This window comes from Schistocerca nitens, chromosome 4 (genome assembly GCF_023898315.1).
Source record: "Schistocerca nitens isolate TAMUIC-IGC-003100 chromosome 4, iqSchNite1.1, whole genome shotgun sequence".
Lineage (NCBI taxonomy): Eukaryota > Metazoa > Arthropoda > Insecta > Orthoptera > Acrididae > Schistocerca > Schistocerca nitens.
The window spans coordinates 750675549-750702585 of record NC_064617.1 but is presented as its reverse complement, the minus strand read 5'-3'; the positions used below and the strand labels follow the sequence as shown (position 1 = coordinate 750702585).

The following is a 27037-nucleotide window of genomic DNA, read 5'->3' as shown; positions in this document are numbered from 1 at the left end:
TAACACTGCGGTGGTAGATGGGCGACACATATCTGTCTCGCTGGACAACGGAGCGTTCGCTGCCCGCCGTCTACAAACACAGTGCATGCGTCATCAGACCAATGGAACACCTTGTAGATGTTGACGTAGACATTATTAACATTAAAGTATTAGAAGAACTGAAAGGAAACCTTTATTGTCTATTGCGGAAAGACATTATATTTTGTCAAAGGGGAAGTCTGTGCTGTCCACCCATAATGATTTAATTATTATAACTATCAGACATATGTACTTTTGAGGTTTCACAAATGCCCTCTTTCGGTTGTCACTGGCCAACTTCAGAACACGCTATCTTACACAGTGTGCTGTAAGATATTAGGTAAGCACAGGAGATACGATAATACAAGAAGACAGTGATGGTTGAAACTAGTCGGTCTTGAAAAGTTAAAAAGTGGCTGTGTGTGGAAATGAAACTGTTATAACATTGTAGACTTAATATAATTTAGGAAAATATAAATATTGTCTGTTACGGAATTTGGTTTGGTGACTGGTGATTTTTATTTTTAGTTTGTGTAACTGTTTGCCGGCCATGGTGGCCGAGAGGTTCTAGGCGCTACAGTCTGGAACCGCGCGACCGCTACGGTCGCAGGTTCGAATCCTGCCTTGGGCATGGATGTGTGTGATGTCCTTAGGTTAGTTAGGTTTAATTAGTTCTAAGTTCTAGGGGACTGATGACCTCAGAAGTTACGTCCCATAGTGCTCAGAGCCATTTTTGTAACTGTTTTGGGAACACAGGTTAAAGTCCAGGACGATTATTCTCTACTGATTTATTGTTCTGGTACCGCCAGCAACTGCACTGGTGTCAGTCACTATTGTGTTCAGACGTGCCGGACTTTTGTCAGCTACGACGGAGAAATTGCGCACTATGTACCTCGGGATGCAGCCGGTGGCTTCACGCGTCGTACTAACTCGTGCAGCTGATCCGGCAATGAACTTGCCGGCCGACGCATAAGCGGCGACCACGTTGCGTAACACTCGCCCACGTCGCAAGCCGGCTTTGTGGAGGTCGAGATAAGCGCAGGCCGCTATTCATGAGAACGCCCGGCCGCTATCCCGTGCCGCCCCGTTATACTCGTCCACTCGTCGCGCAGCTGCTCTCGAGAGAATGACGCGGTAATTGCCACAGGCTCCCACACTTCCGGAATAAAAAGTTCCGCGGTTCCCCGGTTCGGGTAATAAGGCACTTGATCATCGATTAGCGTCGGCAGGAATCCGTTTTCAGCTGTAGCCGGCGTCTTGCGCGAGCGATTTTCCTAGGACTGACAGGCGTGGAGAGTATGAGATAATTCTACATCTCTGTGCCGAAAACCACTGACCTATTGAATGATCGAAGAAACGTTGTATCAATATTAGCGACTCCCTGCCCTACGCCTTACATGTGTGGTTGTGTATGGCACTGTAAAGAACTTACCTGATACTGTGAGCAGCAGAGCGATGTTTTATTATGAAAAATATAATCTTCTTCTCGAAGTTTTAACTGCGGAGATCACAGTATTTACACATAGGAACGACTAGTCTCGGCAAATTTTATTTGTCGGCTTTAGATCTGAAAGAAATTTTTACACCAGTTTTTTAAAGTGTAATAGTCGAAATTCATTTCGAAAGAAATTTTTTTCAACATATGTGCGTTGCATGTTATCTGCATACTTCAAATATTGTGCCACTCATTACATTGCGCTGTCATCTAGTCGTGAACATATAGATATTAAAATCCAACGTCAAGATTATAATAAAACATACCTCGCTGGTGGAGCACATGCAGCAGTATAGCATCACACATCAAGTAATAAAACCATAAGTTACCAACAAAATACATTTGGAACATCAGTATTACTTGATCTGTTCGTGTTGAGAGCTGACGGCACTATATATCTGGTTTGTATTCAATCTATTCTCGCGATTCCTACGCGAGATATTCAATGGAGGCAGTAGAATTGTTGCATAGTCTACCTGGAATTCTGCTTCTCTGAACTAATCCAACAAGGATACGCAGAAGATTGTTATTTTCTCCCGCTTAAGGTTAGCCAATGGTCGATATCCGCCAAATGTGTAGCGCATCAAAGGATGATATGAAAAGTTTAGAATGGCAGTGTTGACTACAAGTGATAAGCGGTAGACCTACAATGAATGACATCACTGTTCATACCGCGTGTGCAGTGTAACAGCTCAGGCCGCGGAAACCGGTGCGCCGTGTTTCCAGTGAAACGGGCCTACCTCAGAAACGGTCATGGACGTTTTACACGAACGGCTGCATTTCTGTCCATACAAAATGCAACTCTTGCAAGCTTTGCAGCCATATGATAGGTCTAGGCGTGCTGAGTTTGCAAGGAACATGCCGTAACGAATCGATGCAGATAATGACCTACTGCCTTTATAAAGTTTGTTTTTCTGATGAAACTACTTTTCACATCTCCGGGAAAGTAAAATGGAATAATGTTCGGGTCTGGGGACCAGAGAACGTACATCTCGTGGTACAGCTGATAAGGGACAACCTGAAAGTGAGTTCGTGATGAGACGTAATGCACAACACAGTTACTGGACCGTTCTATTCCAGTGAGGCTACCATTACGGCAACACTTTACCTGGGCATGTTGGAACTTTACGTTACACCTTAATTACAGGAATTTCAATCATGGATAATGTTTCCACACGAAGGCCCATCGTCACACTAAGTGTTATTTGTTCGCCAGTTATTGGATGAGACCTTTCCACATAGATGGATCGGTAGAGACGGTCCGACATTATGGTCAACAAGTGCACAAGACACAACCTCTGCTGACTTTTTTGTGATGTTACATTAAGTATAGAGTGTTCAGTTCGTCAGTTCCTGAGGTGCAAATTCTTACGGCGCGATTACGGGATGCTCTAGAGGCGGTGGCGCAAGAGATGTTGGCAAAGAAATGGAGGGAAATCTACGGGCATCAATTGCAGAAATGAGTTAAGTTACCATTTGCAATAAACTGCATAGATGTGTGTAGTATAATTCCTTATAAATACTTTTTTATAACCGGGGGAAGATTGTAGGCTCACATCATGTATGTGCTCTTTCTTCTGATCTCAACAGAGGCTTTCAGTCATCACTTTACCGAAATTACTGGTGATACACCAGTGTAACTTGGCTCTTTCTTCGTCACTGAAGGCGCTGCTTCGCGATGGAACAGCTGTAACAAGACGTACGACTGAGTGAATGGAAAAAAAAAGTAACGTCACGTTTTCGCATGTATCTTTTTTCTAATTTATTTGCATCCCACTCTCGTCCATGATACTTTTGGTCTCATTTATTATATTTCGCTTTTAACCAACATATATAGAAGGTGTCATCCTCTAGTCTCATTTTGAAGCGAGCTACGTAGGTGTCTTCTCCCACGATGGTTTTCATATTTCGAAGAAAGAAAACTTACATGCACTGAAAAAATGTCACAGAAAATTTTATTTCGTGACGGGTTATAGTGACGAGCACACGCAAGGACTCTTATAGTAGGAATACTGGGAGAACCATCAACGTATTAGCAAATACGACGATAAGCTGAGAACCTCTATGGAATAGGTGAAATTCCACTCACAAGCTCGTTATCTCAACCGGATTCAGCCATTTTGTTTCTCCCGAAAGACAACTTTTCCACACTCGCGAGGCAGTTTAGAGGATGACACATTTAGAAATGTTGACCTTACAGTAGAAACTACCAGTTAGTATTTTCCCCATGTTTGGATGGCGCTGTTTGTGCGCAACTGTCTACTGAATCAATAAACAGCTGCTCCAGTTGCTATTACATTCTGTATTTCAGTCTGCTACCGGTTGTCCGTGAGCGGAGAAAATCCCCGACCCAGCCGGGAATCGAACCCGGGCCCGTAGAACGGCAATCCGTCACGCTGACCACTCAGCTATCGGGGCGGACAACGCTTTAAGTAATATCAAATCTATATGAAAGTAAAAGTCAAGTACATTTGAAAGTGATGTGTCCAGTGATACCGTAGGAGAAACAGCTGCGTCACGATTACAAAAACTGTGCGTTTTGATACTCTAAAAGCGTTGGTATTTTTTAGCTTTAAAATAAGTTATATTTTAACAAGTTCAGTATTTTAATTTTCCAACTTTTCAAATCAAAAACTAAAAGTAGTTATTTGGATGCACCGTTGGTTGTTTACAAATGCAAGTTTACTAACATCTGAGCTCCGAAATCGCGGAGTGCCTTTTAAGGACGCTGTCAGTAACAGAGGGGCATATATGCAAGATACTAGTGTTTCTAGGTATGCGCTGCTCTTACAATAAGAGCGTCTTTTCTTTGCATTTATTCAGGTGAGCTTAAATTTCTGTTACTTCACATTATATGTCCATAATATATCGCTTCTTCATTGTATGAAAAATAACGTTGTTTAACTTCCTTTGTCCTGTCGTTCGCAGTTGCGTGTCATATTATGTTAATAATAATTATTTTGGAAGTGTCTAATTAAGAATAAAAGAAACAAATTTTTCGTGTCATACGCCTTTTCTCTTCATTATTTGGAGGGCGTCTTAGTGGCTTAAAATATATACATTTTTGTATATATTGGTCATTGGACACTGAGGTTATAAAAAGTACGTCACAATAGTTTAAATTTCTGCTTACAAATTTCGTAAATACTTCTCTACAAGTTTTCTTGTTCCGGTTTTACATCTGGTTTTCTATCTGTCCCCATAGAAAATGTCATTTGCACAGCACTAGAAAATGAACGCTAGTATCCAAATTATTACATGTTGAAAGTGAGTGTTCATTTCCTCGTGCTGTGAAAATGAAATCTGCAGAATGAAATAAGTGGAAGAATAGCTATAAAACCAGGAGAAGAACACATGTAGAGCAATATCTACTCAATTTGTAAGTAGAAATTTAAACTAATACAATGTCATAGAAAATCGGAAAGCGTCAGAACTGTTTATAACCTCAATATAAAATACCCAATATGTAAAGTAAATAAGGTAAACACAAACAAATATAGGCTTTAATCCACTGAAGATGCCTTTTAAATAACAAGCCGAGACATCTATGACACGAAAATTTTTTTAGTTAGACAGATCCATACTGATAATAATTAATGCAAAATTACGAGGTTGTTTTCGATACTATGCACCGTTGGACTATCTTTTATGGCATGAGCTGGAACCGTTGATTTCCTTCCTATGTCTTTTCTCCTTTTTATTCTGAGTGTCTTTTATATGGTGTTTTAAAATTCCTTCTCGTTCGTCCGAAGTAGCTAGCTTTAGAATCAATGCAGTAAATTTTGTAATGCCACGTTAACTATCACCGAAATCATTCCGGGCCATTTCTAAATCCATCCTAGCCACGTAAGTAGTATGTATGCTCTTTCGACAAAGAGTACAAGTCTTCGTTTCAACAGTAATAAACCAGTGGGAGTCATTGGCTAAGATCTTCTTGTTGAAATAAGAGCTTGAGGTATGGACTAATATACAGCAAAAATAGCCATGTGCAGGCTCCATTTTGTATTTGGACTCAAAAAATAGTTTCCAAGGATCAGTTATGACTTTGTTTCCATCAATTCGTCAGAATTATTATTTTATTAACATGGGTACCATCAAGTACATGGCAAATTAATGTAAGTACGAGTAATTTCAGAATGAAAGTGTTTTTATTAAATGTTATTTCACAGCCAAACCACTGGTAAACAAGGTATTAGGGCTCTGAGCACTATGGGACTTAACATCTATGGTCATCAGTCCCCTAGAACTTAGAACTACTTAAACCTAACTAACCTAAGGACAGCACACAACACCCAGTCATCACGAGGCAGAGAAAATCCCTGACCCCGCCGGGAATCGAACCCGGGCGTGGGAAGCGAGAACGCTACCGCACGACCACGAACTGCGGACAAACAAGGTATTATTCACTGTTTTGGTACACTGCAAAATAGTTCCTGTTATTTCTCATACTGTACCCAACAGCTCATGTCTAACACATCCATATTTAGTACGACAGGGGTGCCTTACAGTGTTACACAATGTACACCTTCTAGAACGAAGTTCCCTCTGGAAGCATATGTGCTGCGACTTTTACTCGGTTAGCTTGTAGAACGATAGTTTGTAACAGCTGACACATTGTCCTTTATTTACGTTTGTTGTTAGCGTACACATTATCACCACAAGCCCGCAATGATCGCAAATCTTAAACTACTGCTGGCTTTGACTTCAGGCATATCAAGAAAACGACACATTATGCGGTGGCACCGTTTCTCTTTCATTATCACCGTCCCAGTTAACTGAATATGATCACTTGTTAATTCATCCAGTAGTAGATATATCACGTCGCTTTGCAACTGTGCAGCTGCAGAATTCACGATTCCACTGCTGAAAAGAGGAAAAGCCTCGGCCTGATTATTTGTTTAGTTCGAAAGTCTACTCGTAGTACTGACTTGCGGCACACAAAACATATCAAAAGTCACATAAACATTTACCACCAACAAAACCATAAAGTTGTCTGGTCTTTATAATAACAAACAAAAAACAAATTACAAACAGCGGAGCACACAAAGAGTATGAGGTACAGCAGTAATCTCAAAGCCAGAAAGGTGAGAATGTTAACAGCGGGTACTGGGGTTAGCTGCTGGTGGTCAGTAGCTAATAGCAAACGTGATGGCTCCGCTCACACCGCTGGTAAGATTCATAATCGTCCTTTAAAGGTCCCAGGCACCACTGGTAAACATTGGGTTAATCATCTTGAAGTGACTTACAATGATTTCGCCAGATACTCACTTTTACTGCAACAAAATCATTGCAAACTACCTGAGGGTGGACGATTGAGCTCTCTGAAAAACAGATGCAAATCAGTGGCTGGTGGCAATTAGTTTTGTTTGCCATTAAATTTGAAAGAGTCCAGGCAATCTTTGGTGACCCGCGGGCCAGATTCACATATTTAACCTTGCGGGCCGCCTTGCAGCGTTCCTAGCGCATGAACTCAGATATTTACATTTACTTACGTGTCTTGAACATTGTATCTTTACTTACGTTTTACAATAGATGTCCTAAGAAAAAAAAAATACTTCCGTCGCAAAATTTTGCAGCAAAGAAACATTGATCACGACACATAAACTAATGTAAACGTATAATGATGGCTTGTCAGGAAATATGGTATGACATCGCATAAAAATAAATTCCTATAAAAGCAGTTGGTTGCAGCTAACTGGTTATAAATCACCAATATCAACTGTTGCTGTGTTCTAATACGTCCACAACGGATATGAATTATTTACTGATGTTAATATGAGAAGGGATAGAAAAGCAAAATAAGGCAATGAGACAGACACTCTCAGTCGACAAACAATTCGGAGTAGTTTAGCGAATTTCTTTCGTTGACTGGATTGAAACCACTCGCGCACAGACCCAGCCTCCAGGCCGCCGGTTGCGCACTCTTGGTCTAGGGCATAAGATAGTTAGTAAAATATGGACGTTTTCAAATTATTTTCACCGTTCACGTAACTGCTGCAGCCGCTGAGCGAACGGAACATGAGATAGTTAGTAAAATATGGACGTTTTCAAATTATTTTCACCGTTCACGTAACTGCTGCAGCCGCTGAGCGAACGGAACATGCGAGGTGACGATTGACCATTTGTGACGCACGCGACGGCAATTCCACGCAGAGGACTTCAGCCTCCGCGTAGACAGCGGACCCGGATCGGGCGTTATGCGCACGTGTTCCAGTTTAAGCGCGGCGACTGTCTTCTGCAGGCATCTCGTTGAGTCAGCGGATGCATTCAAGTCGCCTCTCGAGCGACTTACAGTAAAACCAAGCGACCACATGTATGATCCTTCGTTGTACAACGCTCAGAAAACCCAATGCGTTGCCTAATCAATAGTTCCTTCGTTCTATTATCTGTCCGGTACTAGTTTCTGGTGTTTCTCCTCCTTCATACTTTCCCTAACTGATACTGCCATTTGGCGACTGTATCAAAGTGGATGCAGCTACACACGATAAAAATAAGTATCGCGTTATACTGCACGTTTCCAACGCGAATTTCGACTGTATCTGTAAATTATTGCCAGCTTTTACCACCTCTTGACAATTAATTGCCTAATAAATGATCATTCATATTATTAATCCACGCCTTAAGGTTAACTTCAAATGATTTTTTACCTGAATTCATATAGTTCAGTAATTTCATTTAATTTATGTTTCCTAGTTCTATTATCTCTGCATTTTCAAAATTGTTTGTATTTAAAGATTTTTATTTTCATCTTAAAGAGGTATAAAATTCCCTCACGTAGTTCCAGAAACGGCTCTCTGATGCACAGAGCTAAAATGTTCCCAGTTTTCGATCTTGGAGAATAAAAATACTGGAACTCGTCTTTTAATGGTGTCTGTAAAGTGAGCACTCGTGTTTTCTGTGAGAAAAACCGACCGTTGGGAAACAGTTGCAGCTTCTACACAGTGACCAGCCGCCAGGTGGCAGCATCAGTCACGGAAAGCAGAAAGGAAGCGCAACCACAAAAACTAGCACCGGCGAGTTAAATCACAAAAAGAAAATTCATCTAGCGCAATGAAAAAAGGTGTAATGACCTCCAAAACTGTCCAATGTATAGAGTCTGGTCTACACTTTGTCTACTGTTTGTGGTCCTCTTACAATTCGAAGCTTTGTCAATTTGGTAATTGTGTCACTTTGTGTACTGAAATACGTTGCCTATGTTGGGATTGTCACTGTAGCGTTTGGGAAGGCATATTAAAATTAGTGGCGGTAACGCAACTTTCACGCCACTGTTTCTCGTGTACCAACTACAACACACTTGTATATGTTACAACTTGGCTTCGTCGATGGAATTTCGGACGCAACACGACAAACACGTGGCGTGTGAAGCCGCTGAGACGTTATCTGAGCACGAAAGACAATCTCAGAAGCACCTGTCGAGTGGGAGGGAAATCCCGACCAGAGTATACAGTGCAGCGGAGACGTGTTGGCAGCCCTGCTGGCCTGCACCGCGCAGCACGCGGTGTGCGCGTGGCTTTGCGCAAGCACGGCGCAGGCCAATGGGAGGCCGCGGTCGGGCTCAATATAAGTGACAGCGCGGTGGCGCGCAAGCATTGAGTTGGAAGCCTTCGCAGCGAGAGGGAGAGTGTGTTGTGCCAGTCGAAAACGCCCAGTCCTGATTCGTTGGTAAGCATACCCTGCATCGACCGTCGAAGACAATACTTATTCCGTCCTCCAGTCCACCGTTACCAGGGAAAATGTACCTCGAAGGCTTGCCCCCGAGAGAACACATTTCGTCTGCTGCCCTACTCCCCTTTCCAGATTATGGGAAGTTTCGTAAATGAATTGCTGCCCCATTGTTTCCGTCAACGCCTGCATGAACCAAGGAACTACTACGTACAGCCCAAACTCATACGATGTACGAAAATGAAAACATTTATTTCTGCAGTACATCGACACCTTTACCCGTATTTCCTTAGGTACTCTCGAGCATCCATCGGCGATCAGCATCAAGACATTCAGCACAAGAAGCGTTTCTTTAGCCTCCTTTTTCCTTAGCGGCGTAGCGGACACGTGCAGCGTTATCGATCGCGTTGGGGCCGCTGGCCTGGTGGTAAGGCAGGCAGAGTGGCACATTCCAGGCTGCTACGTGGCCGGGGAACGAATAGAGTGACCCACAGCCACCTAGGTGATGCCTTTGTCACGGACACACCGAAGGTAAGCAGAAAACGCGACAGCAGCGGTATGAGCAACTGATTCTACACTTTCACGAAACTACAGTAGTTACGTGCAGTACCGAAAGAGGGCCAGCCACGTGAACATGTTTGGTTTCATTAGCGTTTGTACTAAAAATTACTGTTCTCATATTTTTGCCAGAATTGAAGACTTGAATGTGTACACATACTGAATTAAATTCTTCGCTTTTAGTGCAGTGTGAAAGGAAGGGAAAACGGTGACTTGAATTGGTTTCATAGTCTATGAATTATTTGCAGTGTAAACTTGTCAATCTCGATCAGTTGAAATAGCGTTTATCAAACGGTAAATATTACCCCAGAAACCATGGCTCGGAGGAACAGCTGCATATTTTGTACATATTGTGAATTATCTGGACTACCTTGGAAAAAATGTAGACCAATTACTTACCCCCCCCCCCCCCCTCTCTCTCTCTCTTTTTTTTCCCCCAAATCGAACCTTCGCCCATAAAATAATAGTAATTTCTATTTGCAGTTGTTTCCGCCTCTAAGTCGAGAAATATGCTGTCGCCACTAATGCTTGAAGCCGCAGCCGTAGAAGAGCAGCCCCCACCCCCTGGCTTGCAGCGCCTTTGGGCTCGGAGGGGCACCCTAACTGCCCCACCCCCTCCTGAGGAGGAACTGCTCGAGGACATTTTCCCTCCAGCACAGGTAAGTGCAGAAACTACCTGAGAATTCGTTGATTGGAAGAGGATCTGCGAATCGAAATATGCGTAGTTCGAAGCTGTAGCGTCAGTTTTTCAGTTCAGATTCAGGTGGGGGGGGGGGGGGGGGAGGGGGAGGAACATTGTTAATTGTCGCGGCAGTAATATTACACTTGTAGCAAATCAATGGATTTTAATTTTTGTCGAGTATTTAAGTTCTCGCCGAATTGTGATTTTAATCCCAAGCAAACGTGTAGCCGTTGTGTAACTTAGAGAATTTTTTTATAACTATTATATTTAAGGTTTGAGGAAGAATATTGCCAAGTACAGAATCGTAGAATACAGGTTGTAATGCAAACAACAGCTTCTTTATGTGCTTCCGCTACTCATTTAAGATATGTCCAGATCATACTCCCGTATGCATGGGTCTCAGATAAAATAATGTTAATAATAAACTCTTTTGCAAGGCACGTTTAATTGCTGTTCCAGCTCGGCACTAGTGGAAGCTACTTAAGTTGTCTACTGCCTTAAACATCATGATTAACTTTCGTAATTATAGTAGCACTGCCAGGCGTTATCTCAAATGGGATTTTGATAATACCTATCTTTGTCGACCATAGCACTTAGATACATTTATTAATTTTCCTATTCCTTGTTTTGCGATTGTGGTCCGCTACCAATTCTTTGTTCCCTTTTAAATATTGTAAGTGCTGTTGTTGCCTTTGCTTTTTGTGTATCGTAGCAAACGTAAATATTAATTTAGTAAACCTTGTAAATATTATTTCCATCCAAATGCATTGATGAATGATAGGCATATGCTGTTTTTTTTTCGTTTACAGTCTGTCGTAATTATGTAAGTGGTGTTTAAGATATAATATTACTGCCTCAATCGTGGAAAGATGCTCTAAGAAAGCAAAGATACAACGCATCAGCAAGCCTTCGCACTTCTATGGAACATTCTGACGGCACAGTTGCTCCGAAATAGCTAACATGATGTGCATGCATTCCAGGCAGACTAAGCGTTTAATCACGCCGTTCCTGGAGAGGCGTGGTTTCTCTGCGAAGATGGAGTGCACGTGGAGGGGTGGGGGAACACAAGAGTCTAGAACATTCTCACGGTGGAGCGCCGCTTCCTGGCTGGAGCAGCGTGCCTTGTGGCAGTAGGCTGTCTCAGTGGGTTGGTTGGGTCAGAAGGGGCGGGAGAGGGGAGGGGGACACGAATTCATTGACTACTGTTTGAGAGATAATGAGTAAGGTCGCGGAGGGGAGGGGAGTGTGTCAGCTGGCTTATCTGGTCTGCGTGTGTACGCTTCTTCCGTATACTTCACGCTGATGTACACACGGTATTTGTGACGCGGCGCAAGGCGATAAAGGGTAACGCCAGAGCCCACGTGCACAGCGGAATTATTTTACTCACACAGAGGCAGCGTTCTATAACGGATTAACAGCTTCCCTTGAAGGGAACTGAAACAGCGTTACACTAAAGTTCCTGACGAGTCTTCTATCTGTTGGTAGAACTGCGAACGAATTATCTAATGACATACCGGAATGTGTAAACTTAGGTTCGGGTTTCGCAAACAGTTATTTGACTTTTACGTATTGTTACGTAGCTCAAATGGTGGTTTCTGCTTGCGGAGGGCCAAAAACTTAACAGCATACATACTGGCTTGCTATGCTTGTTTTCTTTACTGTTACTAGGTACTGTACATCGTAAGGTTCCTTCCAATATCATTAGATAGTGCTCTTGAAAAAGCGAAGATGTGACGAAGCAGGTAGAAAATACAGCGGTTCTCAGTAACTGAACACAGCAAAAATTATCGATCGGGTCTTGCTTTGAATCTGTCATTCAAAGTGCCCCACCCAGCAGCAATTGCTGGTTGCTACACGAGTTGCACTTCCAGATCCAGGAAGCGACGAATGAGATTCGGGATCATGACAGAAGGATCGAACATTAAGAATAGACGTGACAAATCTGAAGGCAGCGGTAAATCTTAACATTTGTCATGCAGCTACATCTTTTATCTCTGCAACTGTTTTGTGTTTGTGAAAAACATTACATTAATACTTGTTCCATAGATCATGATTACGACATTTCGTAATGACGTGGAACGTGTCACTTTAAAATAAGTTTTCTTTACACGATATATTTTTTATTATTTATTTTTTTAATTACTACTTCTACTCAATATATGAATTTTGAGATATGAAGGAGTTGTCATACAGAAATTCTATTACTTTGTTTTTAAATGCTGTTTGGCTATCTGCCGAACTTTTAATGCTGTTTGGTAAATGACCAAAGATTTTTGTGGCAGCGTAATTCATCACTTTCTGAGCCGAAGTCAGATTTAACTCAGAATAGTGAATATCATCCTTTCGTCTAGTGTTGTAGCTATGTACTTCACTATTTCTGGAGTGGGGTGGTTGCTAACAGTTTCATAAGTGAATGTATATATTGCGAAGATACTGCGACTATCCGGATTTCCTTAAGTAAATGTATGCAAGGTGATCCTGGATGGGCACCATCTATTATTCTGACTACACGCTTTTGTAAGATGAATTACCCCAAAATATAATGCCATATGAAAGCAGTGAGTGAAAATAGATACAGTAGGCTAATTGACTGACATGTATATCATCAAAATTTTCAATAACCCTAATAGCATGAATAACTGAACTAAACGTTTCAGCAATTCAATGTGTTTCTTCCAATACAATCCCTCATCGGTGTACTCGCGTAGAAATGTTGAACGCTCTGCTATAGCAATGGACTTCCATTCAAAATCTATATTTATCAATCGTGTTATGTCATTTACTGTACAGTGCTACATATGCTATGTTTTCTCAAAATGTAGGGAGTTCATTTGCAGAGGACATCTTAATAATTTTCTGAAAGACGTAGTTTATAAGGTTTGTTTGTTGGGTGTAATTACTATACTTGTGCCACTGCAGACGCCTTGTATAATTACCCGCCCCCCTTTCCCCCTCCCTCCACTAGTCTGTAATTTTAACAATAGTGAGCCGATTGTGATAGGTCAGAGTTAAGGGACTTGGAGCAATGAGAGATTTTGAAGGTCGTTGATTACTGCTGTTTGTAGCTGTTTCAATGTAAAGGTGCTTCCCCTAATCGATTAGGAAAGCAGGAAGTAGTGCGGAACATACTGCGAGTATGTGCATTGAAACTTAATGGCATTACTGCCTCCTGCGATTTCTATCATCAGTTTAAAGTCGCTGTACCTTCGACAAAGCGCAATGGCATCTTGTCTCGAAAGTGTGTCAAAACTGCGGTAGATCACTTACGGCACTTTGCTCTAAAACAGCCAAACTACGTTTCTTCTAAGACTGCTGAGAGCGGCATTAGGTTTTACGAAACGGTTTCTGTTTCTAACAAGACACTAAGATAGTCTAAGGCAAAAATTTGCTGAACTACTGTGAAGCGACAACAGCCAAGATACAATTTTCTTAGTTTTTTCCAAGTTTCAAATCCATACGTTGTAGCGTCGTGAAAGGCTCTTTTTGCATCAAATTTTAGTACATTAAATTGTCTCATTTTATAACCTAGTAACTAGAAACGTAATGGCGGAACTGCCAAATGCACAGACTTACGACCTAATGATCATGTACGGCCTATATGGAATTAAACAGTAGTTCCTCAGTGGTAGTTCTTTCCAGGGAAGAGAATGGGCATTGTGGTTTACTGCCTGGACTGGAACGGCCAGGGAAAGGACCGTTATCCCTTGTGGCGGCGGGCGATAGGCACAAAAACCGCCTCCCTCTGCCCTGTCCATTGTGGGCTGCATTCCTGGGGCGAGCTTGCCAGCATTGCACTGAAAGTATTTCTTGCCATCTTGTTTCCCTACCAAAAGACTAAAACCACGTTTTGCACGTGCTCGCTCAGATTACTGGAACTTCTCCACCTTTGTTTCAAGCGTTTCTGAGCCAGACGCTAACGACTTCAGATGAACTGACTTACCCAGTTTTTTTGTTGTTTGGACAAATACGGAGAAGGGAGTAGTCACTGTTATCATTGTCGAAACTCCGGTCGTTGAGGTCGGGTGGTTTCCGACTTAGTTTCTCCCGAATACGAGTGTAGATAGTATTTGTACTGCCTTCCTACATCGCCATCAGTTAACAAGTTGTGTTGTTTTATTAGAGATGCAGGTCGTGATGTACGAAACCTCGAGACAGTTAGGCAAGCACCAACTGCTTGGCGCCAGTGAGATATACTGAGTTCAGCGATCTAGCTTTCTGCCTCTAATCCGAAGTCATCTTTAATCTTCGCATGTGGAAACCACGCTTAAAACTGAGAAGACGTTCTGTTTTTGTTGGCGCCGGTTAGCTTACGTGTCAAAATTCTCCTAAATATAACTGGCGCCTGTAAAACGTGCGACACATCCGAACTGATGGCTGGCAAGATACTTGGCCAACGTCCCTCCTTGCGTAATATACTCGACTGCGTTACGGAGGCCTTCTCGGTACTGAACTACGTAACACTACTCCTTTAAGAATGAATTGTTTCCGTCATCTGATTACATGTGACATTCCAAAGACATTGCGTAGTCTCGTACTTATCATAGTTCATGTTGGATGGGAGTCAGTGCACCACGGTGTTTCTGAAATGTTTTTAATACCGATTGTTTCGCTCTACTTTGGAATATTCTTTCGCTTTGGTATGCAGAACAGGACAGAAACTACCTGCAATAAAGTGTGACCTTGCCAGCGTCACATATCTTAGTCAACATTTTTTGCTGTAAGTAAATGTCATTAATGACATTAATCATTCATTGTGTTTATAGATAGAATTAACGAAAGTAAATGACCAGCAAGGGAATGTAATCGAATTACATCCAGTGATGTTGAAAAGGATTTAATAGGAAATAAGACGCGGAAAGTAGTAGACGACTTTTGCTATTTGGGGAGCGACTGACGATGACACAACTACAGAAGTATAATATGCAGACTTGCTGTAGCAAGAAAAACATTTTTAAAAAAGAGATTGTAATATCTAATGTAAATTAAGGCCTAGGAAGTCTGTACTAAAAGTTTTGCCTGGAATGTAGACCTGTACGAAAATAAAACATGGGCGACAAAGAAATTTATTGCTTAAATTGACTAAAGCAAGGTATCGGCTGAGACGACAAATTCTTAAGCAGCAAGGAAGCAACACGGCATAATTATCACAATTCGCAGATTAAATGAAAGTTGGTGAAATAAAGTTGACTACGCAACATGGCTGGTACATCGAAAATTTGAGACTACTGCAGCAGAATGAAGCTTTTATATCTAACGGCGGCCTAAAACTGCCTACATTTTCTATGCTGTACATATTGAATATGGCACTATTGATTACGGTAACTGACAAAGCATTTGCAAAGTGGTGGCATAAAAATTCCGTAAAAGTTAAACCAATGGTGTGATGTACTACATGTAACACGATTAAAGTATCTCTGAAGTTTTCGGACAACGGGCCGATTGGAGGTTCGGATTAAGATTCCAGAAAACTGATAATTTGGCAGCAGAACGTATAGACTTCCCATAAGAAGTCAAATATTGTAATGTGGAAGTCGAAGTCGTTGAGACCATTAGATGCAGAACGTCTGTGGGAGAGAGAATTATTGAAAAGTCATTGACCCGCTGTAAATTTTGGATACGAGTTTACTCAGATAGTTAGCGATGATAATCTCTGGTTGACCATAATCCATACTTAATCGATTCACCGTCGTGAGATACTGAATAACGAGTGAGTCGCACAATATTCCGGCGAATATTGATACCCTTTATGTCTTTGCCGCACACAAAGTGGCCTTTTCTTCTCCTGCTCTAGTAAAGGAAAATTAACATTTTTATTTGCTTCCGTTATCAGTCCTGTGCTGGTGAACGGTACCGTTATCAGAAACCAAGACAAAGTAAAATAGAAAGCGAACTGGCTAGATCAAAACGCCGGAAACTTTACATTCTGGGCTATAACAAAGAAACGTAAATAACTATTTTGTAACCAGTGCCAATGATCCCCCGTTTAAACATTGTGAAAATTGCTAGTGTGACTTTTAAGTCAAGAGTCAAAATGACTTCCATAAGAGCCGTAAGTTCCTCTTATGTTGTAAAGAACACAAAAATGAACTCAGCTCAGAGCATTTCATACAGAGAGATGCCAGTAGTTCTGAGAGATACAAAAGAAAAGAACACAAAATACTGCTGAGTTCATGCGTCGCATCCTGTCACTTTGGATCGAAATTAGTAGTAGTTTAACTTATCGCTCCACGTTGGTACTTAATCGTTATTGAAGTGCGACAAATCACAATTGCTGGTGAGAATCTACCCATAACGAGTCGGCGCAAGGGAGAAACCCAATAGTCACCATTTTGCAATAAGAAGCAGGTTGCTAAGGAAGATGGAAAAGAACACAGTTAGCCTAATAGTTATTGCTCAAGTTCCCATAACTGCCACGTTAGTAGTTGTCTTAGTGAAGACAAGTAACAAGCAATTATTACCCTACTTGAGAGAGCTTAAGACAGTTATGATAAAGCACATTTTAATGTGCTTTACGCTTATATGTGGTTAAAAAGACATCGTTTGACGATTCGCCGTTTGTCATATATTGATTCGTTTAATGCAAGAGCAGAGTAAGTTACTCAGCTAGTCATTATGCTATATTTCTACTATATTAAGAGGTACTGAAGGTATATATTTGCCAGGGCCAAGCATTTGATGAGAATAAATTTAGTAATTAGGAGTAGGCATTAAGTAATGTATGTCTATTGCAGATGTAATTAGCTCGTTTATGGCGACTCATCTGTTCGGCAACGGGACGGAAAACATACACTGGCGATTGGTTTGTTTTTACAATCTGAAAGCGTCGCTGAGACCCTGCACGCATATTGAAGCGGCAACCGCACATAGGATTGATTATATTTGGCATCACGAGCGCTACTTTTAGTACTAGTGACCAGTGTGGACACTTAACCGTTACGCCGGAAACCCCAGACAAGCATGTTATGAATAGCAGCGTTAGGACGCCTGTCATTTGCACGTCAGTGTTCGGTAGGCGGCATGCATCCGATTTTTGACCCCGTGAAAGATGGAGGGGAGGCGACATCATATTAAACACCCCCACCATTATGGAGATGATGCACTGCTGTATTACATACAGCGAATAACAATGATCCCTGCTGGTATACCCCATTTCTAACTGTACAAAATCTCGTGTACTGATATGTATCACTGTTTTTAATTTCTGTTCAAAAAAGCGTTACATCTACAATTCAAATACGTCATGTTGTAAAGTAAACACGGCACTAGGAGCAGTACAGGGAAATACCGTATGATTTAGAGCAGACTGGTGTATAAAAGAATGAAATGTGAAGAGCAACATATGAAAAACAGAACCATATCATCTAATAAACAGACATATGACTGAAGTCAAACAGTAATATTAATTTTTCATTTTCCTTTCTTGTGAAAGCTTCTGTCGCTGATTGTTCTGATGCTGTAATTTTATATGTTCTGAATATGTTGCTACGAGTTTCACTATGAAACAGATTCAGAAATTAAGGCTCCGAATCATTAGGAAAGTTAGACATCCCTAACAGCACACCTTTCCTGTGAAATGTGAATGAGTAATATATTATTTGGCTGACATGTACCAGTTATTTTTTTCAATGTTAGTTACAGTACACTTATCGTTATGAGATTACTGGTTCTTCCTAAAGAAATGAGAACACTTAATACTGAAATGAAGGAGTGTCCATGACAAATTGCACGATATGGAGCGATTGTAGACTTTAAGCTGGCTCTGGGTATTATTAACACTTAGTAAAGTACAGCCATTTATATGAAGTTCTGACATTTCTTAATTCCAGAAACTTGTTTTTTGTGTAGCCTACCTATAACACCAATTAGAATCACAGAGTGTAATGTAGTAAATTAAGTAGACTTTGGGTGAATCCACTTTGCATATATTAATATTACTACCAAGTTATAGAAATATTTTAATAGAGTGTGTTCAATCTATGAAACCTCCTGTGGAATGTTTTTTTTATTTTTTTTATTAAACCGGTACTGTAAAACTTGCACATCAAAGACAAGCATAATTGTGTGCCACATACAGCCCTGATCTGTGTTCATTATTAATTACGCTAGGATAATTCATGTATAGGAAAGAGGTACAACAAACATACTAATAGAGCTGAAATAAAAAATGGTTGACAGTTTTATAGTTATTGATTGTGGAAAACAAACCATTAAGTGATTTTTGCAACTTCTGTGGACTTAAGCATAATTATAATGTAGTAAAACTTGTGAATAGGGATTCACTTAAACAGTGTGTCATACTGAATATAGAAAAGTATTGTATTATGTTATACTACGGAAGTAAATTAGTAGAAAAGTATCTTTATTGAAGCTCAGTACTGCATTAACAAGTCCACTTACAGTAGTATAATTCAGGCTTAAAATTTTTCATGCATTCTGTGATGTTGATTTGAAGTAATCATGTATAACTTTTCTGAGACAGAGTGCCATTTATACTTGTCTTCTCAGTATGTTTCAACTGCTAACATTAAACTTATTCCCTCTTCATAACTTCGCACTAAAATTTTCTTACATCTTCAGCTACCTGTTTACTTGAAAGTGGATCAAAGTGCGGTTCAGCTACATCATTATCATCTGCATCCTCTTGCCCATTCTTGACATTGATGAAGCACTTGTATGAGTTCACTTATGGTAGTTGGTGAACTTCCTGTGAACAGTCCCTCATTGATAATATCACATCCCTCAGGTCCATCAAATTCCTCTATTAAAGTCTGAAGTTGATGCTCATGTTTCTTTGACACCATCAATTGATAAAGCATGATCATAAAAATGAATGCTGCCTTCTTTAAACCATTGCTGATTGTAGTAGATATTACTTGTTTCGAGGCAGAAAAAATCCACAGAAGTGCATCCAATACACTGACAGATTTTGTGAGTTTGTATCCAGATTCGACATTGTCCATTCAAGACAAAATGTGTGTCAACACTTTTCGCCTGTTGAACACTTTTGAAAATTGAATATCCCCTTGTCCAGTGTTTGGCAAGGTGAAGTTGAATTTGGCTTCAAAAAGGTTATTTTCACATTTTCTAATGCTGGCTCGCTATGAGACGTGGTGTTATCCATAAACAGAATCACTTTCCTCCTTAATCTTTCCATTCTTCCATCTTAAATGCCAGCAACTATTTGTCATTATTGCTCTCATCATCCAAGATTGTTCACTAGCATACCACACCATGTTCATTTTACTCAAATCAATACCCTTGAAACATTTACGCTTCACAGCCTTACTAATAATTAAAGGCTTTTAAAATTTGTCTGTCACATTAACACAGAGTAGAAGTGTGTCGTTCTTTCGAAATCTTGTCTCCTGGACAGTTTCACCTTTGAATGCCACTGTTTCTGAAGAAAAGACCAGTCTTGTGACAGTTTAGATGTTTCTTTCTTGAGAACCTCACAAATTCCTGCTACCCAATTTTTTGCAACTCCGATATGTGTTTGTCCACTGAACTGGGTTCACCACAGTTAGTCCTAAGTTTGTCAAGACAAGGTACAGATGCTTTAAAGTCATGAATTCCTAACTCCAGGGTGATTGAGAGTACTTTTCTGTGGATCAGTGCCCCATTAACTAGCAAGTTAATGCTGTGAGTATGACATAACCATTCAAAACTCAAATTACGAACTTTTAAGCCCGATGTGTTGGTAAGATTATCATTTCCAGTCCACAATTTCACAATGTCCTTTTTGTTTCTTAAAATGTTACTGATGTGTGTCTTTTCCAACAGCAAACCTCATGGCCATATCTCTTAACACTGAACTTTTCGTTTTTGTATGCTCTGATGATACCAACCTTTTCTTTCAGCCTTAACCATTTCCATTTTTATGACACCTTAGCACAATAGAATGTAAGTTCTCTTGCTTGAAGACAGGAACAGTAGGCATTTTTAACTTACAGAATCTTCAGATGCATGATAATCATTATCGTCTTTTAGTTTACAACCATCTTTTTCTTTCACACTGTCCGTTACATGCAAGCTCTAATTGCTGCTGGGGTTTTATTGCAAAGTCTGTGTCCGCTATTAAGAATGTCCACTATTCAGAAGAGTTTTACCATAAGTGCTAATGTTATATTGCAGTGGAATTTTATAATGTCCACTATTGGGATATGTCTGTTAAGGAGAAGTTATCTTGTAGTAATAATTGACAGTTTACCAACTTTCTGTTGGAACTGTAATGTTAAGACTGCTCAGCCTCATCTAATGCATGCAAACACAAAAGTGAGCTGTAAAACTTTTACAGGCTGAAGATGAACTGCCAGTGAAGCCACGCTGTTGCAGCCCACAACCTGTTCATGCTGCTCCTCAGTTGTGTGAAATTTGTCAGGGAAAGGTAAGAATCCATCAGGTTGTTATATAGGCATATTTTAAAATGTTGTTTAATCTTTTATTTCTCTAATGGAAGTACTGAATTGAATGCTATTTATTTCTTGCTGGAACCCAGGGTTAGGGAGTATTGTGATCCTCCACGATTAACTCTGCAGACAGCCTTGTAAGGTTTCTCCAACGCCTTACAAGTGCCTGTGCGTGTAATTGCTAGTTTCACTCTGGTTTCCCCTCAACAAGTTTTGAGCTTGATAAGATCATTCAGAAAAATCAGCTGAAATTATCCCTCATGTTGACCATTCAGTAATGCACATAGCTTAGGTGTACATTTGTAAATACTAATTTAACCCATGTGAAATTTTATGATTGAAGTTAGTTTTGGCGATGTTCTCCAGCCTAGCTACAAAAATGTTGATTCTTGTTTCAGGATGCATATATTGAAAAGAGTCAGTCGCTGTATCTAGATGGCGCAATTCTACGAGACATTCCAGCTCGCTATGTTATACCTGCTCTCAAACCACATGAGATTCCAGCTGTGGGAGTATGGGTAGATCCTCGTATAGTGCCAGGATTCCGATACAGAGTCCATCCTCTGTCATCCCAGGTACAAATACAAAAAAAAAAGATATTTTAATTTTAACAAATTTTACAAATGTGCCAAACAAATGCTCTAAATATTCCAGATACTTCTGGAATAATATTAAATTCAATGAACCTCTCTCACTTCTGTCAAAGTAGAATAAGTCATGTACATTGCTTTGTATTTAGAACTGAACCTTTCTTGAAAAATGTTGTAAATATCTTTCCAGAGCACTAGAAGGCAAAAGTATCTGTTCGGTGGTAGAGCACTTGTGTTGGAAAGCATTGGCCGAGGGTATTCACGAAGATTAACATTCCAAGCTGATGAAAATAATCTCAATGAAAACTCTAATTACTTCTGGGCTGATTCAAACCCTGAGGGATTTGCTTTCGAAATAGAAGCAGTGTCTGCTGGAGACAAATTCACCTTGCGTGATGCCAACCATCTTCCAATTGCTTCACTTGAAGTTCTACAGTGTCAGGTAATTCTTAGTGAAGGATTTAACCATTTTTATATTATGTTTGATGCAAAGTATTTTTCGGAAGATTGTTAAAATTTTTCTTAGCTTAAAAGCATTTTGCTTACAGTAATTGGTGAAATTTAAAATGCCTTGGTAAATCTTGCAAGTGCAATCACTTACGGACTCAGTGTCAGTGGAGGGGCAATTTTGCAGAAATTCCTTAACCAGTTTATATAAATTTCACTGGATTTCATTTAATCTTATACAATACATAGACTCGCCAACAATAATGTAAGGATATAATTCATTCAGATATGACTGTTGGTTTAGCAAAAATGTCTTTGAAGAAAGTTCTTCAGTACAGTTCATTAAAATATGCGCATAGATTTGGAATGCATCACAAAAAATGTGCTAAAAATGTATACCTAATTGTGTTTCAGAAACCACAAGAAGAAGTAAGACATACTGTTCTTGATGATGGTGTGGTAGAGAAGACCATCCGTGTACGTGCATTGTGCAAGGCAGAATGGTTCGATGATGGTCAAGCTCCACCGGTAGTGCCTGTGGATGGTCTGGCAGTAGTAACCAGATCACGAGGTGCAGCAGCTGCCAATGTGGTTCGCCTTACTGATGTGCGCGTTGGCAGTCACCACAAACGTGGTTTCACATTGGAGCCAGGAGTGGACGAAAGACTGAGGTGCATCACTGTACGCTGTGATGACATTCCTACTGCCTATACTGTCACAGGACTTGAGGCTTATGAACTCCCTGTAGTAGGTGAGTATGTCATTAATTCAGTAATAGTTTTGTTGGTAAGACAAATGTAGCTCTGTCCAATGGTTTGAGGAAAAGTAAGGTACGATTCTTCTTTATTCATCCATTGTCGTGTAGTGTGTCTGTGGGAAATTACTGCACATGCTCTAATTTCAAAGACTGAAGTTACTGTAAGACTTCCTTTTCAATCATATTCGAGATCAAATGCTGAGAATAAATTCAGGTAAATCCTGATTATGTGCAAATCTATCCTGAGGCACTCAAACCAATAAAAAGGAATTTTTGTGTTGCATTTGCTCTTCTGAATCACAAATAAGAACTTGTGTTATAGACTTTTGAAACTGACAGTAGCTACCAGTTCCCCCCCCCCCCCCCCCCCCCCCCCTTGTGTATGCACCACAATTCAAACAAAGTATCCTGCATTGGCTGTATTACTGCATAGTACCCAATGATATCTTAGACCATTGTAGCAGGTATTAGCCAAGTATTGATACTGGATACTGAATTTTGCAACATGCTCAATTCTGTAGTGTGCAACACTTGCGTGGTCCTCACTATAGCAGAAATGAGGTATTTCAAGTGAGCACCAATCAATTAGGCTTCAGTACATCATTGTCTGCACAAATGAATGTAAAGCAGCAGGAGCCATCATTGGTTTGATGTTGGAGCATATTGGACGTATAGTCCACATCACAGTAAACTGGTAAACTTTGGTGGCCAGAAAAAATCTTGCACACAATTTTCCATCATAATTTTCCTTGAAGAAGGTGAACTAAGACATGAAAAACTGTGTATAAGTCAGCAATTATAATAAAAATGTCTGTCTGGATCACACTATTAACAATCATAAGACATTTACCTTCACCAACATATTTAAGCTAGTTAGCTATAAGAAAAGATTGGTTCTTATTCTTTTTCCTCATAGATTTTTAGATATTGCTTTGATTAATGTTTTCAGTGTACAGGTTTTACTTAAACTGAAATTCAGGTAGAACTAAGAAATTAAACTTCAAAGAAGATTTATGCAGATAATTAGTTCTCATTCAGATTCTACAGTTTGTATTGTGCCACTTAGTGTTCAGACTATAGTTACCAAAGGATGCTTCCACTATACTTCAGCAGTAATTTAGATGTTATTGTAGAGAGAGAGAGAGAGAGAGAGAGAGAGAGAGAGACTGACCGACCTTGTTTCTATTCTATGTTGAAGCTACAGAAGAAATTTCATTTAATTTTTGTTCATAGGTACATACGTTGACCCACGTATTGCACCTGGATTCTGTTACCGTGTACGCCCAGCTGGCAGCAAGAGGCACTTGTTCGGTGGACGTGCCCTTCGCTTGCTTAATATAGGCATGGGGTATGGAAAGAGAATAACATTTGCACCTGATCCTGACAACCTCAATGAACCAGCAAACTATTTCTGGAGTGATTCTCATCCAGATGGTGTGGGTTTTGAGCCAAGAGCTGTGCACACAGGTATGAGGTTTGCTGTTGTGGCAGATGGACAGCGTGTGGGGGAGGCTTCTGTGTTCAGAGCTGATGCGGCTCAGCAGGAGGAGAAGCAAGAGCTGGTAAGTGACTAGTTGCTTGTTGACTCAGTTTATATGTTCCTCATTAATTAAGTAATTAATTAAAGAAAATGCTTTTTATATTTTCATATGACATGTCCTGGGAGACTTACCTCTGCATATCTGATTTCCTTGTGTTATGATCACAATATTCTGAGTACTTTTTCCAATGAGTAACTATTTGTTTCATAGCCATAACACAGTAAAAATGAAATGTGATAACATAACTGTATTAAATCATATCTAATTTCCTTCATGACTTCAGCCTTCACTATTATTCCTGTTTCATCAGTATTCATTGTTAAAATTGGCTGTTAAGAATCATCTGCTATTGGTTTCTTTTATGCTAACATTAATGATCTCTGAGAAAGTAGGTAACTCTTGTCTTAAACAGGAGAATGTATTTTGGCAAAGATTAATTATCCAGTCATAGTAACAAATTGAAGCAAGTCACCTAAATTTTCACTTTGCATTCAGTCATAAGGAAGAGAGGGGATGTTGTTTATAACAGACACAGAGGTGGAAGTAGTCAAAATGAAAACTTTAGCTCTGTATTGTTTATCATCTGTCAGTTTCCTCAGTGTGTTCTTTTGGAAAAAATGAAATGTGAAGATACATTGAGCACAAGTTATTTACTTATAAATAATTTAACTTAGAACTTGCCAGGTATTTATGTGCAGTAAAATGTGAGAAGTTGCATAGCAATGAGGAAAGAGATTCTGTTTCTATTACCAGATTTTTTACAAGATAATGCTCCTATAAGATATTTTCTGCAGCAAATGGCTTACACAACTCATTAACAGCATGTTCAGGGATTGGTGAAGACTGTGGGAAGGAAGGACTGATTTTACTTCACTCCTGACTTTTTCTATTAACTGAGCAGTAATTTTTCTCTTCCACTATTACATATTAACATTAAGTCCATGAAATTGTCTGAACTGTAAAATCAGTGACCATTTCAGAAAACACAACAAATTACACAAACAACTGCTTATTTACAAAGGGACACTTTGATGGTTGATTATTATTCCAGTGTTAAGTTGCTCTGTATTTCCATAAATTCTCTACAGATAATCACCAGGAACTACAATTTGTTACCTATATGAACACGTTCCAATCCCATAACTTTAGCCTTTTAAAATTATTACTGTTGGCTTTTTTAAAAAAAATTGTTCATTAACTTCTATCATTTAAATAGTTAATTTTAAATTGTTAAAACAAACGCCCTGCTGTAAACATTCATTCACTGGCACCATTACATTTGTGTTAGTTGTAGAATTATTGTTGATTTATTCACACTTGTCCCGTGACTTGGGCACTATGTGAAAGTGATGTAATGACAGTCCTGGAATGCTTCACATACATCATTATCATCATCTTTTTCAAACTTGCAATAATGACACAAATTGAGCTGTGGAATGGACTTCCCTTCTGTTTTCTTGGGCTTTAGAGCACAGATGTAAATGTGTTGGCAAATATATTTAACTCGTGCTCTAACACTTTTTTTTCTTTTTTCAGGTGAAGCTCGGTAATAAGACTGCACTTACAAAATATATTCATGTGGATGTGACATGTCATGTGTCTTTGTCCTTGACTGATGCACCAGAGCCCCACGTTATGAGAGTATCAGGGACTGCTATTATTAGACGTGATCCTGGTCAGACTGAAGCCAAGCTAATTAAAGTGGAAAATGTTGGGCTGTCGTCACAACTCAACATTCTCTTTGTGATTCAAGAAACTCACCTGGAGTTTCATCCATTGTGAAGATTACATCCACAGTTATCTATTATGGATTGTTTTACAATGCAGTAAATTTTGAATCAGTATTCTTAAATCACAATGAAATAAGTCTGCTTAAATTTTTAATTGCAACATCTCAGAATTATTTATCTTTTTATATTTAATGCATGTTAAAACTAGAGGACATATAAATTTCTCTGTTGCTAATGATCTGAAATGTAATTGCCTAAAATATTTATTTATCCGAATTACAACCTGAAAGATGATGTGTGATGGGTGTTTCTCAATTTTGTTACTACAGACATATCTTTTTAAGCCTAATCATTCCATTTTGAAATACAGCAAAAATATCAGTTATATTATCAATGAAAACTATTGTATTTTTCAGTGTTAGTAACAAGAGGAAGTACTGGCATGAGAACTGGTTAAGAACTTTACTGCAGTTGATTCAAATTTTTGGTTGGAATTTTCAATATAACCAGTTCTTTATAAATGTCTTGTTTTGAAAGTTAAATATTTGTACTGAAATCAGTGCATGCTCAATATATTATTTATTTTTCTGTGGCCTACACATTTATTGTACTTTTTGAGCTGTTTTGTTGCATTGGCTTTTAATTTAATGACAGTATGTTGCCCAAATCAGTGTTTTTACGTTTTGATCTGTATAACTGTTTTGTACAAATAAAGTTGGATAAAAGCAAAGTTTAAATTTTAAGTTTATTTGGTATTGTACTTCCTGTATCCTGCCAGCTCTTGGACATCAGTTCATATAAAATCCGTTGTGATGGGTAAGAACAATAATTAGTGTGCCTAAATCATGTCAGATGTTTGTATAGTGTAGGAGGTAAACAAAATCCAGGCTTGGAAAATGCACTATACCTGGTAGACTGGTGCAATTACAATTAGTGGATCAATCTACATAGATACTGTTGTATGTCCTTATAAATTGCTGGCTGAAAGTATGGAAGGACTTAAAGGAACAGAACTCTTGGTAGATGCATCACTAGAGGCTTGATTACCAACAACAGAGGTCTCATTAAAACTCTCCCATTAACCTGCCCCCTCCCACCCCACACACCTCCACATGATACTGCTTCATGTTTTGTGGATTCATCCACCTAAA

General features: G+C 39.6%; 1 protein-coding gene across 1 annotated transcript; it reads left to right on the top strand.

The window, feature by feature from the left end:
* Positions 1 to 9092: 9092 nt before the first annotated feature.
* On the top strand, positions 9093 to 26629 carry LOC126253009 (uncharacterized). The gene is made up of 8 exons (XM_049954062.1): positions 9093 to 9175; positions 10217 to 10392; positions 20710 to 20799; positions 21220 to 21396; positions 21602 to 21853; positions 22273 to 22609; positions 23849 to 24177; positions 25693 to 26629. The coding sequence occupies exons 2-8, from the start codon at positions 10243 to 10245 to the stop codon at positions 25936 to 25938; spliced, it is 1581 nt and encodes a 526-aa protein (XP_049810019.1). The 5' UTR covers positions 9093 to 9175; positions 10217 to 10242; the 3' UTR covers positions 25939 to 26629.
* Positions 26630 to 27037: the final 408 nt, after the last annotated feature.